The sequence below is a fragment of the Myiozetetes cayanensis genome, unplaced genomic scaffold, assembly GCF_022539395.1.
Source record: "Myiozetetes cayanensis isolate MyiCay16 unplaced genomic scaffold, myiCay2020 scf4, whole genome shotgun sequence".
Lineage (NCBI taxonomy): Eukaryota > Metazoa > Chordata > Aves > Passeriformes > Tyrannidae > Myiozetetes > Myiozetetes cayanensis.
In genome coordinates this window covers 60,852,114-60,864,691 of record NW_026087631.1, presented here as the reverse complement: position 1 = coordinate 60,864,691, position 12,578 = coordinate 60,852,114, and the positions used below count along the sequence as shown (strand labels likewise).

General features: G+C 37.6%; 1 protein-coding gene across 6 annotated transcripts in view; it reads right to left on the bottom strand.

Moving 5' to 3' along the window:
- The window catches only part of CPLANE1 (ciliogenesis and planar polarity effector complex subunit 1), a 55,699-nt gene that overhangs the window by 15,878 nt on the left and 27,243 nt on the right, over positions 1-12,578 (bottom strand). For 5 of the 6 annotated variants that reach the window (XM_050328793.1, XM_050328789.1, XM_050328790.1 and 2 more), the window contains 9 exons: positions 11,914-12,050; positions 11,265-11,347; positions 7,082-7,164; positions 5,707-5,775; positions 4,032-4,224; positions 3,159-3,416; positions 2,234-2,980; positions 1,212-1,378; positions 77-212 (listed from right to left, as the gene is read on the bottom strand). In XM_050328793.1, coding sequence (XP_050184750.1) covers positions 77-212; positions 1,212-1,378; positions 2,234-2,980; positions 3,159-3,416; positions 4,032-4,224; positions 5,707-5,775; positions 7,082-7,164; positions 11,265-11,347; positions 11,914-12,050 — 1,873 coding nt within the window. The remainder of the gene's footprint in view (positions 1-76; positions 213-1,211; positions 1,379-2,233; positions 2,981-3,158; positions 3,417-4,031; positions 4,225-5,706; positions 5,776-7,081; positions 7,165-11,264; positions 11,348-11,913; positions 12,051-12,578) is intronic. The other variant, XM_050328791.1, reaches the window with a different exon arrangement.

Sequence of the window (12,578 nt, the reverse complement as noted above, 5' to 3'; positions counted from 1 at the left end):
TGGTTTTTAGTTTTCCACTTCCCTTTCTGTTAATACCTGAATGGAAAAAGGCAAAGAAAGAAACATTATTCTATACCCCAGTATCTGATTCAGAAGCCACTTCTGTGTCACTAATAGTAATAATGGAGGCCTCTGGGCAGAAGGACACAGTTGGCTTCTTCTTCTTCTTCTCCTCCTTCTCTTGCAGTTGTTTCTTATTACGCTTCTTTTTCCTGTCAACATATTAATTACAGATAAAGAATAAGATGTGCACTGAATTAAATATGGAAAAGATAAACAGAACTGTTGCATACAGATCAGTTCAAAGCACTGTTTTTGCCCATCTGAAATCTATGCAGAATTATTGTAGGAGTTCATAAAAATACTAATATTCACACTAAAATCTGTAATTTATCTAATAAGCTATTTATACTAAATATTACAAACCACACAACATGACACATCTATGTTTTGTGCATAATTAATAATTACTACACAAAATACCTGTAAACAATCTGTAAGACAAATTTCAGATATCACAGAAAGTTTCTAATCATTTTACTCAAAAAGTTGCAATTCTTCTGTAATATGTGATAAATAGATTATAAGACAACAACTAATCAGAAAAAAGCAATTGTTCTATTCTAGAACATTCTATCAACATTCTATGAGAACTGAACAAGGATATGTAAGCAGCTTAAACAAACTGTTTTAACTCTTGTGCAATCAATTCACAACAAATAAATCAAATTTTGTAAATAATAAGATACCTAACAAAGAAAATACTGCTTCAGCAGGAATTTTGCTGATTAATCACTGCCTGTATTAAAAACCAGCCTAAATATTGAACTACACTGAAAGAGCTTAACCCTTTTTTTCCTGAAGATTACTAATAACAGTGACAATATGCAGCAGAGACAGCAGCCTATTCATTGTGTGTAAAGTGCAAAGCATTTTATAAACAGTATATAGCAGTCAGGTAACAATAAGACTTTAAAACACAGATAGCAATATGGAAAACCTTCCCCCTTGAATCTTTTTCTTATCAGTCTGCTAACAGCAAAAACCCCTTCATGCCTTAATGATGTACTTCTGCTGTCTTTTTATTAACATTTACTATTTTATTCTCTGCCAAGAGAATTACACCCAAACCCTCTGATCTCAAAGCTAGAAGGTACAGGTTACCAGTTAAGCTTTCAAAATGAAGTTCCCACTTTAAAAGTCTGTCTTGCCTTTTTCTATTTTTCTTCACATCTCTCAGTTCAAATGGTTCAACATCAGCTTTTAGTAACCGCATGGGTTCAGTTTGGTCTTGTCCGTAGGAAGTGCTGAGCGCAGAATGGTGCTGGTGGCGTTGCTCAAACGCAATGAGATCTTGAAACGGGATGAGTTTTGGTGCCTGAAAGGTTTCAGAGAGAAAAGAGAGAGAACAGAAAGGGGAACCCATCAGATTGGATGAAAAAAGTAGGTCCAGTTTGGATCTCGGTTATACAAACAGAACTCCTGTAGCAATTTGTAAAGAAAATGGAAATGTAATATTAACAGCATCAGACCAGGACCTCTGCCAGTATGTACATGTGTAAACTATTTTCTGAAAGTAAACTAAAAGATGGGAGTTTTCTCCACAGCACATATTCACTAATATTTGCATTTCCTATGCATGTAGTTCAGGATGAAGGTAGGAACTGTGCAATGTAGACAAGGACTGAAGAAGAACTTCCCAAGAAAAAATGTTTCCACTCTTTTCAGCTGTAATGTGCAAGCTTATAAGAGTGTATCAGAAACAAAATTTTTCAAAACACCAAGTTCTCAGCATCCATAAGATAAGGTTTTCTTACTAAGCCTTTTAGCATCCTATTTCAGCACTACAAAAGAGGATTTGCCACTGCATTCTCTTTCTGTAAATAATTCTATTATCATTTCTGAAATAAAGCAGTACTGCTTTTTACCATATAAATATTATCCAATATTTTAGATTATAAATTCTTTGCATTCATTACTAATGGGCTGAATGGTGATGAAATGTGGAATGTGGACTCAATCGAATGTCATTAAAAACACTTTCAGGCTTGCAGCCTGCCTCATATTGACAGGCAAATAAACTAGTACCCCTAGTTCTAGATCACTCCTGATAGCTGGGCTGAACACTTTAAACTCCATAGGCTGGAAACAGGAATTTATTTGTGATGAATAAGAAACCATGAAATGGTAAAACCACTACAACTTAGCAAGAGGTATTATTAAAATCCAGTACCTTCTTTTTTTGAGGTAAATTAACCTGAAGTAGTGATATCCCTGCATCCTGTAGTGTTTCTCTGGAGTCAGCACCCTTTGTTGCAGGTTTAACAGGTATCAAAGTAGTAGTGATTGGCTGCTTTACAGCTGGTGGAACTCTGGGTACTGGGTCAAGTTGCAAGTGCAGCAGTGGAATACCAGCCGGGTTCTGAGTGATCGGTGCCCTGTACGTATTCACATCTGCTGGGAACTGCTGCTGAGGAGAAACTTCCTGCTGCCCTTCATACTGATCGAGGTTCAGGTGTTTGGGAGGCCCCCTATGCACTCTTTCTGCCCATCTCCTCTCTTCCTCGTGCATTTCTCTTGGGATCTCAGGGTCATATCTATTCCTGCTGAAATCTTCTTTTGCCTCACTCTTTCTTGGTGTGTATGATGACTGATGGTTACATAAGGAATCTGATGAACTCCAGGCTACTCGTGGTACTGGGGGTGGTCTGGCAGAAGCTGATGACATTTCTACTGGATGTAAAAATGCTGGTTTGAAATAACTTGATTTGAGCCTAAGCAAAGGAAATCCATTTGAGTAACTTGTTTTCTTTTCAATAGGGATAAGCCTCACTGTTTTCCGGATATTTGAGGAAGGGGATAGGAGATGAAGTGGTTTAGTAGGCCCTGAAGAATGCAGATATTGGCATGGTGACATAAATCCTGTTTCCTTGCTGTTGCTTTCAAGTAGAGTTAAAGAGGCATTCATATCCAGATGACTCTAAATCAGAAAAGCGAACAAGTCAGCATTTACATAGGAACTAGGCACTAAATATGCACAAAAATAGTTTTGTCTACAGCAATCACTACAAACACATTTCCTAATTCAACAGGATAGATAACATATGAGATGAAATGAACAATCTTCATAAACTTCATAAATACTTTGATAGACATACTTCTACATGGCCACTGTTGCCTTCATCTTCTGCACTATTCCTTCGATGAACATCAGAGCTCTTTTGACCAGGTTTTCCTTTATTTCCTGGAGAGGGCAGCTGTGTTTTTGGAGAACCACTGCCTTGGGCAGTGTGTGCATGCTGGCTCCCAGTCAGGTGAACAGATGGATGCTGCTGTACCATTTGTTGCACATTTGGCACATTGGCAAAGGATGACTGCACTATTTGCATTAAACTCATAAAGTTGATCTGTTGTAGCTGAAAGCACACAAAGTTAACACTGTTAACAACTTTAATAGGAATCTTAGTAAAAAATCTATGTCTAGACTATGTTACAGCTGGTTATTATCCTGTAAAAATAGGTGACAAAATAAACAACATTCCAAAGTTTCAATTTGTATAATTGGAAATTTCAAGTGTGCAATTGTTTATTGTCCTGGACTTTGTTTTAAGATACAATAAATACCTGCCACAGTCAGGTTATGCTAAAGCAAGACAAATTCTTTCACCTTTTTTGTGAAGTTTCAGTAAATGTAAGGTTGCTTAAAATTGGCTCAATGTACTAATACCCCTTAAATCCTAGCATAGCTGCAAATTTGTTACAGCATCAGGATTTTTCCTTATGTATACTGTCAGAGCACACTGATTCATGTGAACTAAAACACGCTCAAACTTCTATTATCGTGTCACTCATTTTCTTGAGTCAAAATCAAGAGTTAAGTCTAAAAGAACTTTTCACAGTGGTTAACATGGAACTGGAAATCTCTTTCAAAAATAATCACACGCAGAATGCATTTAAAACAGTAAACTCTATTGCTTTAAATAACACAGCTTGTACTGTGAAAATTATTTTAAAAACTGAGATGTTCTCACCTGAATTAACTTAAACATTTCATCTTGGAGCATTTGCCTGACAGTTTCTGATGTGTTTGATTTCTCCTCTGGAGGGACTTCTTCCTTGTTTTCTTGCCTCTTTGCACAAACAGAAGCATGGGAGGTAACACTTGACGTAGTTGACACAACAGTCCCAGAAGGTTGGCAATCACTTACAGAAACGTCTGCCTTACTTCAAAAGGAAAAGAACTAAGCTATGAAAAACATTCACAGTTCAAAACACCTATATAAGGTTGCCTTAATTAATGCAGAAAAAATGTAAAGGTATCTGTTTTCTAAAAACATAATTAATTTGTAGGAACAATTTATTAATTAACATTGTACAGTCTTGTATGACAACTCTCCCAATGCACTAGTAAGGCAGTAAGTTCTATATGGTTTTGTACCAACAAGTATATCTGAAATATTACCTTCATTAGAGAAACAAGACGAAAAAAGTTATTTCACAGAAGGGCAAAAAAAGGGCCTGGTTAGTCATAAAGCCGAACAGCTGATAGAAAATAAGGAAGGATCTTACTAGCTGAAATAAGGCAGAAGGTAGGTTCACTTTCACTTAAAGTAATATACTTTTATATATTTGGACATAAAAAGCAACAACAAGATTTCAGATTAAAAAAACACATTTGACATTAAAATAACACATGCCAGATGATACATTAAATTTTCTCACAGAGATAATAAAATCTTTTAGTAGGTAAAGAATGTCAAGTAGATGGATTCCTCACACAAAGAAGAGAGGGTTGGGATTTACATGAAGCTATAAAGAAACTGAAAGACTTAACCTACATCAACATGGACCCAAAACACCTTTCTCTGTTTAAGAAAAATGCTGATAATATTATGGGTCAGGCAACTTTTGGAGGACTTTTCACAATTGTACAGAATTGCCTACAAGCATGTGAAGAAACAGAAGCATAAAGCAATGATTAATGAGTAAAATTGAAAAGGTTTCGCATATGTAACAGGTGTGAAGGGGCATAGAAAATCTTTTGGAAGACAATTAGAATGTGCCTGAAGCATGGCTTGAAACTCCAAAAATTTGAGTAAAGCTTTTTTAAAAAAAAGTTGGCATGAAAAGCTCCAGAAGGAAAAGAGATTAGAGACACATGGAAATGGAATCCAAAGGGATGTGTAGTTCTTATCTTCCTCTAATGTGAGAAAGTCTCATAGAGGACTGTTCTAGAATCTAAAGCCTGAGACTGACTCCTGATCCCTTTTCCCAGTTCCAACATTCTCCCTGTTTACAGAAATACTATATGAGAATCTATCAGTTGCTGTAGGACATATACCTTTTAATAATTTAATAAAAATGTAAATATCAGTTTAAAATATTATTGTTCAGGTGATATATGTAACAATATATCTTTTATAGTAATATTGTATAATGCTTCTGTCTGGAACCAGAAAACAAAATTATCATGTCTCTGGAAATCTAGTGGCTCAAATAATATGTTTGATTCTTGTCAATTCTGGTCAAGATGCAAGTGTGTATGATCCTCACGGATTAGAGTACAAAGGGTTTCAGGAAAAGCTACTTAGTTTACAGGTACATTATACTTGCAAATATTTTGAAAGCAAATCTACACATCATGTTACTTCAGACTAAAAATTTAAGGGATAATCCATTTTTTATAACAGTATAGGTTTCTCTTACCTAGGAACTTCTGCATCCTGTTTTAAAGAGAATGAATGAGAACCAGTGCTAGTAACAACCTCAGCCATACTATAAAGAAAGAAAGAAACAGTATTGTAAATACTACAGTAGTTATGCTGTTTATTTTCATTTTATATACATGTGTGTGTATAAATATATGCCTCCCAAAAGATATAACCTCCCAAAAAAGTATTTTAATCAGTATGAGATGAAATACCTGAAAGCCACCTGATTGGAGCTTTGCTGATCTCCATTGCTTCAATTACTGCATTACACTGCAGCCTGAGCTGGCAAATATTGACATTCATGCTTTGTCTCCCTAGCAATCAGAAACTGACTCAAACAAAAGCACGGAAAAAGTTCTGGCTATTCAACACAAGAAGCAGGCAAAAGAGAGGTTGATTCCAGTGGACAAAGGAAGACAAAAAATCTAACTTAAGCAATTCTGTAAATATCACTATAATCTGCATTTCTAAAAGAGAAAAAACAATGCCATAATAAATTCCTTTAACAGCCTCTTATGTGCATCTAAAAAAAATTATGTAATTTTAAAATAGTAGAGGATTCTAAGTCCTTCTAAAATTAAGCACTTTTAGAGAAAGTTAATTTAAATATACTTAAAATAGGCTGATTTTTTTTGTCATTAAAACAAATGAAAATATCTCAAAAGACCAAGATTCCTTATGGTAAACATAAGGAATGTTGTGTTTATAAAATATAGAGTTTCTTCCCTTGCAAACCTTCAGAGAAATCAAACTGAGCAGTCTTCTATTCAAACAGATGATGTGAAAACCAGGTTTATGAACTGTTTCTTTAATTTCATACATACATTTTTTATAAATGTACAGAGATTTTAAAACATTAAATTTTAAAAATATCTTAGTGAAGTAAATTTCTTAAGCTGCGTAAAATGCTTCCTTTCCTCTTTCAGGAACTAAAAAGCTTATCACCACTTTTGTCTCACCTTCAGCTTCATAAACAACAACCTCTTCCATGTTTTGTAACAAATTAATTGTCATAATTTTCTAGACAGCTCTTCACCTGAATTTAGCCTGACGCTGCTCCTGCTTCAGGTCTGGAACTGTGTATCTGAAAGCTTTTCCAGTTATTGTCTATCCTTTTCTCAGAGACAAAATACACTTTCCCACAACTCACACTTCCTTCATTAGATCATTACTAAAATAAAGACTCATCGACCCTGCACTTTGTATATGTGAAATGCTTGTTTGGAACTATGAGTTTGTTGCTATAAACAACAGCATGAACCCAAGAGGCTTCAATGGATGCCATTATTAACAAAACTACCTTAGATTTTTAAACAAAGCTAAAAGAGGAATCAAAAAACCCCCAGAACTAATAACAAAAAGTCTCTCACACATTCTGTTCAGCCTTTTCTTCCTTTGTTTCCTCCACATTTTGATCTTCTTGGGGATCATCTACATCTGAAATGGATGCCTGCTGGAATATAAAAAGATGCATTCAAACTTCAAATTTTTCTGTTCCTTCTGCTTCAATAAAGTATTAATATTTTAGCCTATGGCAAATGTACTTATGATTAATCATCCACTTGAAAAAATCAGACAAAAAATAATCAAAATTATATACCTATCAGAGAACAGTTAAAAATCAGAAATAAGGTGAATTTTAATAATTCACTTGGGTATCTTTCTTTTTAGGTCATTATTATGAGTTTTAGTTTCAAATTCATATCCAAATAGCACCCTGTATACATATTCTGCTAATCTCAACCCCCCTTGAGTAAATATGAAAATGTAGAAACATTCCTATTATACACAAACTATCTACAAACTAAGAAGTAGAAACAAATAGAGGATTTTACACATGCCACAGATTCATTACAGTAAAATCCACTGTAGAAGCGAAGACCACAATACATTTATTGTTTCTAATCCCATTAACAGCACTGAATCTAGGGTACTACAGGCAAGTAAACTGGTGGCATTGCAATTCACTTTTCAGCATAATAGCCCTTAGTCAATTTCAGAGACAGGATACTTATGACCAAAAACAATGCATGGAGAAAGAAGGCTCACTTACAGATCCAGACTGAGTTTTCACACAAAAGTACAATACAATTCTTGGTATATTTAATTTTATAATGTAATTTTATGTATATATAATTATATCTACCATATATACATATATAGGTGTACACACATTTAATTTTATAAAAAATTAATCAGTTTTCAAAAGTGTTCAGAGTAGATCTCACTTTACTACCCTATAATCATGACATTTATTATTAAGGAAAAAGATTCACCAATCCTAAACAGTTTAAGCCCTCAACTTCACAAATACATTGATGAATTCAGTATATTTTTAAAAGACTATTCGTAACAATCTGATGCTTCCACATAAGATCCTATCAAATCAGGAGAGATGCTGAAGCTGAGTAAGGCAGCCCAATGTGCTCACTGACAGCAGCAGTTGAGTGGCTCTTGAGAGCAGAGTCAATCCCTTTCCAGTCAAAGGGAAAGAGTTTGAAAGGGCCAGTTGAATCTGGTGAATCAACCAGTGGTTACAGGGCTGGTGCCAGAGCCAAGGATTTGGCTTCTTTAACCATGGGACTCACACTGAGAAACCTGCTCTTATGGGGGCTGGAGGGGTCCATCTATCAAAGAAGGAGAAGAGCATCTTCAGTCCCAGGCTTGGCAAGAGGGGAAAGGGCTTTAAAGTTGCCAAGGGAGGGGCCGTTTTATGCCAGGGCCAGTAAGAGATGCCCAGAGCCTGGAGAGGAACTGCAGGTCAACAGAGCATCTGAAGAGCAGCACAAAGGAATTACAGCTACTCCCAGCAGTAAATCAGATTCATCAGGGGCCCAGTTTAAATGCCTCTATGCAGACACATACAGCATGGGTAATAAATGAATTAGAGACGCGTACATCTCTATGCAGGATATGATCTTACTGGCATTGTGGAGATGTGGGAGGATGGCTCCAATGACTGGAGTGTTGGAATGAACAGATATAGGCTCTTTAGAGAGCACAGGCAGAGGAAATGAGGAGGAGATATCACCTTCTATGTCAGTGACCAGCTGGAGTACAAGGAGCTCTGCCTGGGAATGGATGAGGAGTTGTCCAAGAGCTCATGGTTCAGGATTACAGGGAGGACAGGGACAGGTGACATTACAGTGGGGGTCTGCCACAGGCTGCCTGACCAGGAAGATGGAGCAGATGAGGCCCACTGCATGCAGACAGGAGCAGCCTCATGTCACAAGCCATGGTCCTCAAGGACTTTCAACCCCCCGCTCTCTGTTGGAGGAACAACACACCACGAGGTTTTGGAATGCTTTGATGATAATCTCCTTCTTCATGTGACAGATTAGCCAGTGAGGATAGGTACTACGGGGGACCTTGTTCTCACAAACAAGGTGGGGAATGTGAAACTCAAGGGCAGCCTTGGCTGCAGTGACCATTAAATAGTGGAGTTTCAGATCCTCAGGGCAGTGAGGAGGGGGAAAACCAAGCTCACTGCCCTGGACTTCAGGAGAGCAGACTTTGGCTTCTTAAGTGATATGCTTAGTAGAAGGATAGTGCCCTGGAGGGAAGAGGGGCTCAAGAAAGCTGGTTAATATTCAAGGATCACCTCCTGCAACCTGAGGAGTGATGCCCCCCACCAACGAGGAAGCTGGGAGAAAACCCCAGGAGGCCTGCATGCAGGCCTCCATGCTCCTGGACAGTCACACAAAAAAAAGAAACCTACAGAGGGTGGAAGACAGGACACAATAAGGATATCTGAGAAACTGTCAAAGCAGCCAGAGATCAATTTAGGAAAGCTAAAGCCCTGACAGAATTAAATCAGGCCAGGGTCATTAAGGGAGACAGGAGGAAGACTAGGGAAAATGTGGGCCCTCTCCATAAGGAAATAAAAGGGCCTGGTTACCTGAGACATGGGGAAGGCTGAGTTACTTGATGACTTTTTTGCCTCAGTCTTCACAGGTAAGTGTTCCAGTCCCACTGCCTGAGTCACAGAAGGCAAAGGTAGGGACTGGGAGAATTAAGAACCTCCCATTGTAGGCCAGGAACATCTAAGGAATGGGAAGGTGCACAAGTCCATGGGGCCTGATGAGGTGCATCTGCAGGTCCTGAGAGAATTGACAGATTACCTGTCTAAGCCACTAAGTATCATATTTGAGAAGTCATGGCAGTTCAATAAAGTTCCCACTGACTGGAAAAGGGGAAACATAACCCCTGTGTTTTTAAAAAGGAAAATAAGGAAGACGTGAGGAACTCCAGGCCAGTCAGTCTCACCTCAGTGCCTGGCAAGACCATGCAGCAGATTTTCCTGTAAAATGTGCTAAGACACATGGAAAATAAGGAGGTATTGACAAGAGTCAAAATGGCTTCACTAAGGGCAAACTGTGCCTGACAAATTTGGTGGCCTCCTATGACGGAGTTACACTGTTGGTGGATGAGAGAAGAGCAACATTTGTCATCTACCTGGACTTCCACAAAGTATTTGACACTGTCCTGCACAACAACCCTGCCTTTAAACTGAAGAGTCGCAGTTTTGGGGGATGGGATACTTTGTGAATAAGGAATTAGATGGATTCACAGCACTCAGAGTTGTGATCAATGGCTCAATTTCCAAGTGGAGCCCAGTGACAAGTGGTTCCTCAGGGGTCAGTCAGTACAGGGGCCAGCATGGTTTAGCATTTTTGTTAAGTGAAGTGGACAGTGGGATTGAGGGCACCCTCTACAGGGTTGCTGGTGACACCAAGTTGTGTGGTGTGGTCACTGGAGGGAAGGGATGCCATGCAGATAGATCATGACAGGTTTGAGAGATGGACCTGTGCAAACCTCACGAAGTTCAGAAAGTCCTGCTTGGGGCAATCCCAAGCACAAGCACAGGTTGGGCAGAGAATGGATTGAGAACAGCCCTGAAGGAAAGGACTTGGGGGTGATAGTTGATGAAAAGCCCAATATAAGCTGGCAAAGTGTGCCTGCAGCCCAGAAAAATAATTGTATCCTGGGCTGCATCCAAAGGAGCATGGTCAGCAGGTTGAGCAAGTCTCCTGTCTACTCTGTCCTCATGAGACTCACTTGGAGCACTGTGTACAGCTCTGTGCCCCAACATAAGAATGACATGGACCTCTTGAAGTAGGTCCAGAGGAGGCCTCAAAGATGCTCAGGGGGCTGGAGCACCTCTTCTATAAGGAAAGGCTGAGAGAATCCAGGTTATTCAGCCTGGAGAAGAAATGGTTCTGGGGACACCTTAGATTAGTCTTTCAGTACTTAAAAGAGCCTACAGGAAAGCTGGAGACAAACCTTTGACAAGGGCATATAGTAATAGGAGAGGAGGGAATGACTTTAAACTGGAAGAGGCTGGGTTAGTTTAGATATCAGGAATACATTTTTACTGTGGGGGTTACCCAGAGAAGTTGTGGATCTGTGAAAACTATTGAAGGCCAGACTGGATGGGGTCCTGAACAATCTGGTCTAGTGAAAGGTGGCAGGGTTGTTGGAACAAGATGATCTTTAAGGTCCCTTTGAACCCAAACTTTCCTATGACTCTATGATGATTCTATGGTAACTTGCCTTTTCTCTAGGATGTTCTACAGGTTTGATCTTGACAGAGTTGTTGGAGCTCTTTGGAGTTTCATATGGCTCCTCAAAGGACCCTATAAAATCAACACAATTACTTTAAATAGAAAACTACATGAATTACAGCACTGTTATATGATTTCTGACAGCAGGTCACATTAATCCACTTTTTCCCTAGTGAGGAGTAAAGTGTTGAGAGTGGTCTCAGTAAATTCAAAATTTGTGATTCAAAATTTATTAGTGATGAGGCATGCACCTGAAGAGAAAGCTAAAAAAAAGCAGCTTGTTTAAATGGAATGAATATGACAAACTTAACTTATGGATAGTCAGCTTTTACTATTTCCATATTGTTTTGTATAGTTCCATGAATATTTCTGGAATGAAAGTATATGAGGGAATAGAACATGTTAATACACATTGTTCTATCTCTATAGTAAAAAGTTACATAAGTGAAAAACTGATCAGTAAGTCTAGATAAAGCAATTGTATAAAATTAGTTATAAACTGGATAAAATATTTGCAACAGAACAATGAAAACTTACTTTCATTTTTTTATTAAATAGGACATATAATCATATTCATGCAAAACTCCTACTATTTAATATGTGAGACCACAGTGAAAGGATATACCATTAAAACAAACCTTGTCGTTCTGATGTTACATCTAACTCCTGCAGAACAAATGGTCCTACTTCATTAGGATCTTCAGTTGTACATGGTTCAGAATAATTTCCATGAATAATTTCCTTCTTATCGAAGTATTTTGACTTTGTAGATATTCTGGTAAGTGGAATTAAAAAAGGCAATTAACAACATAAGTATCTGTCTTAGTTCAAGTATGCTGTTCCTTTCAGATTGCAGGCTAGTGCATAATTGTCAAATAAACACTGTTGTGAAATAATCCATGTTAATAAAAGTTTTCTTTCTGAGTTTCACTTAAATCAAGCTTAATTTTTTTTTTTTTTGGTATAGATGTTATATTTTAGTGTCATTAGTGTACACTCTTTCTGGTGGGCTGTTTCCAGAAAAATGTAACCAACATACTTGATCTACCAAAAATGGAAGACAAGCACTATGGCTTCAAAATCATCTGGTTAAGGTTTATATTTATCTCCCTCACAAAAATTTCCTTTATTTAAAAAAAAAAAATTGTTAGACAAGACACACAAGAGTGTCTCAAAATACTAGAGATTATTTTCAGAATACTAAAGATCTTTATCTATCTATCTCTTCTAATACTGGACATCTATTTTTTTTCTTTAGCGCAGCAGAAGACGAAATGCCACAAAGGAGTTCAGGTTAATGATA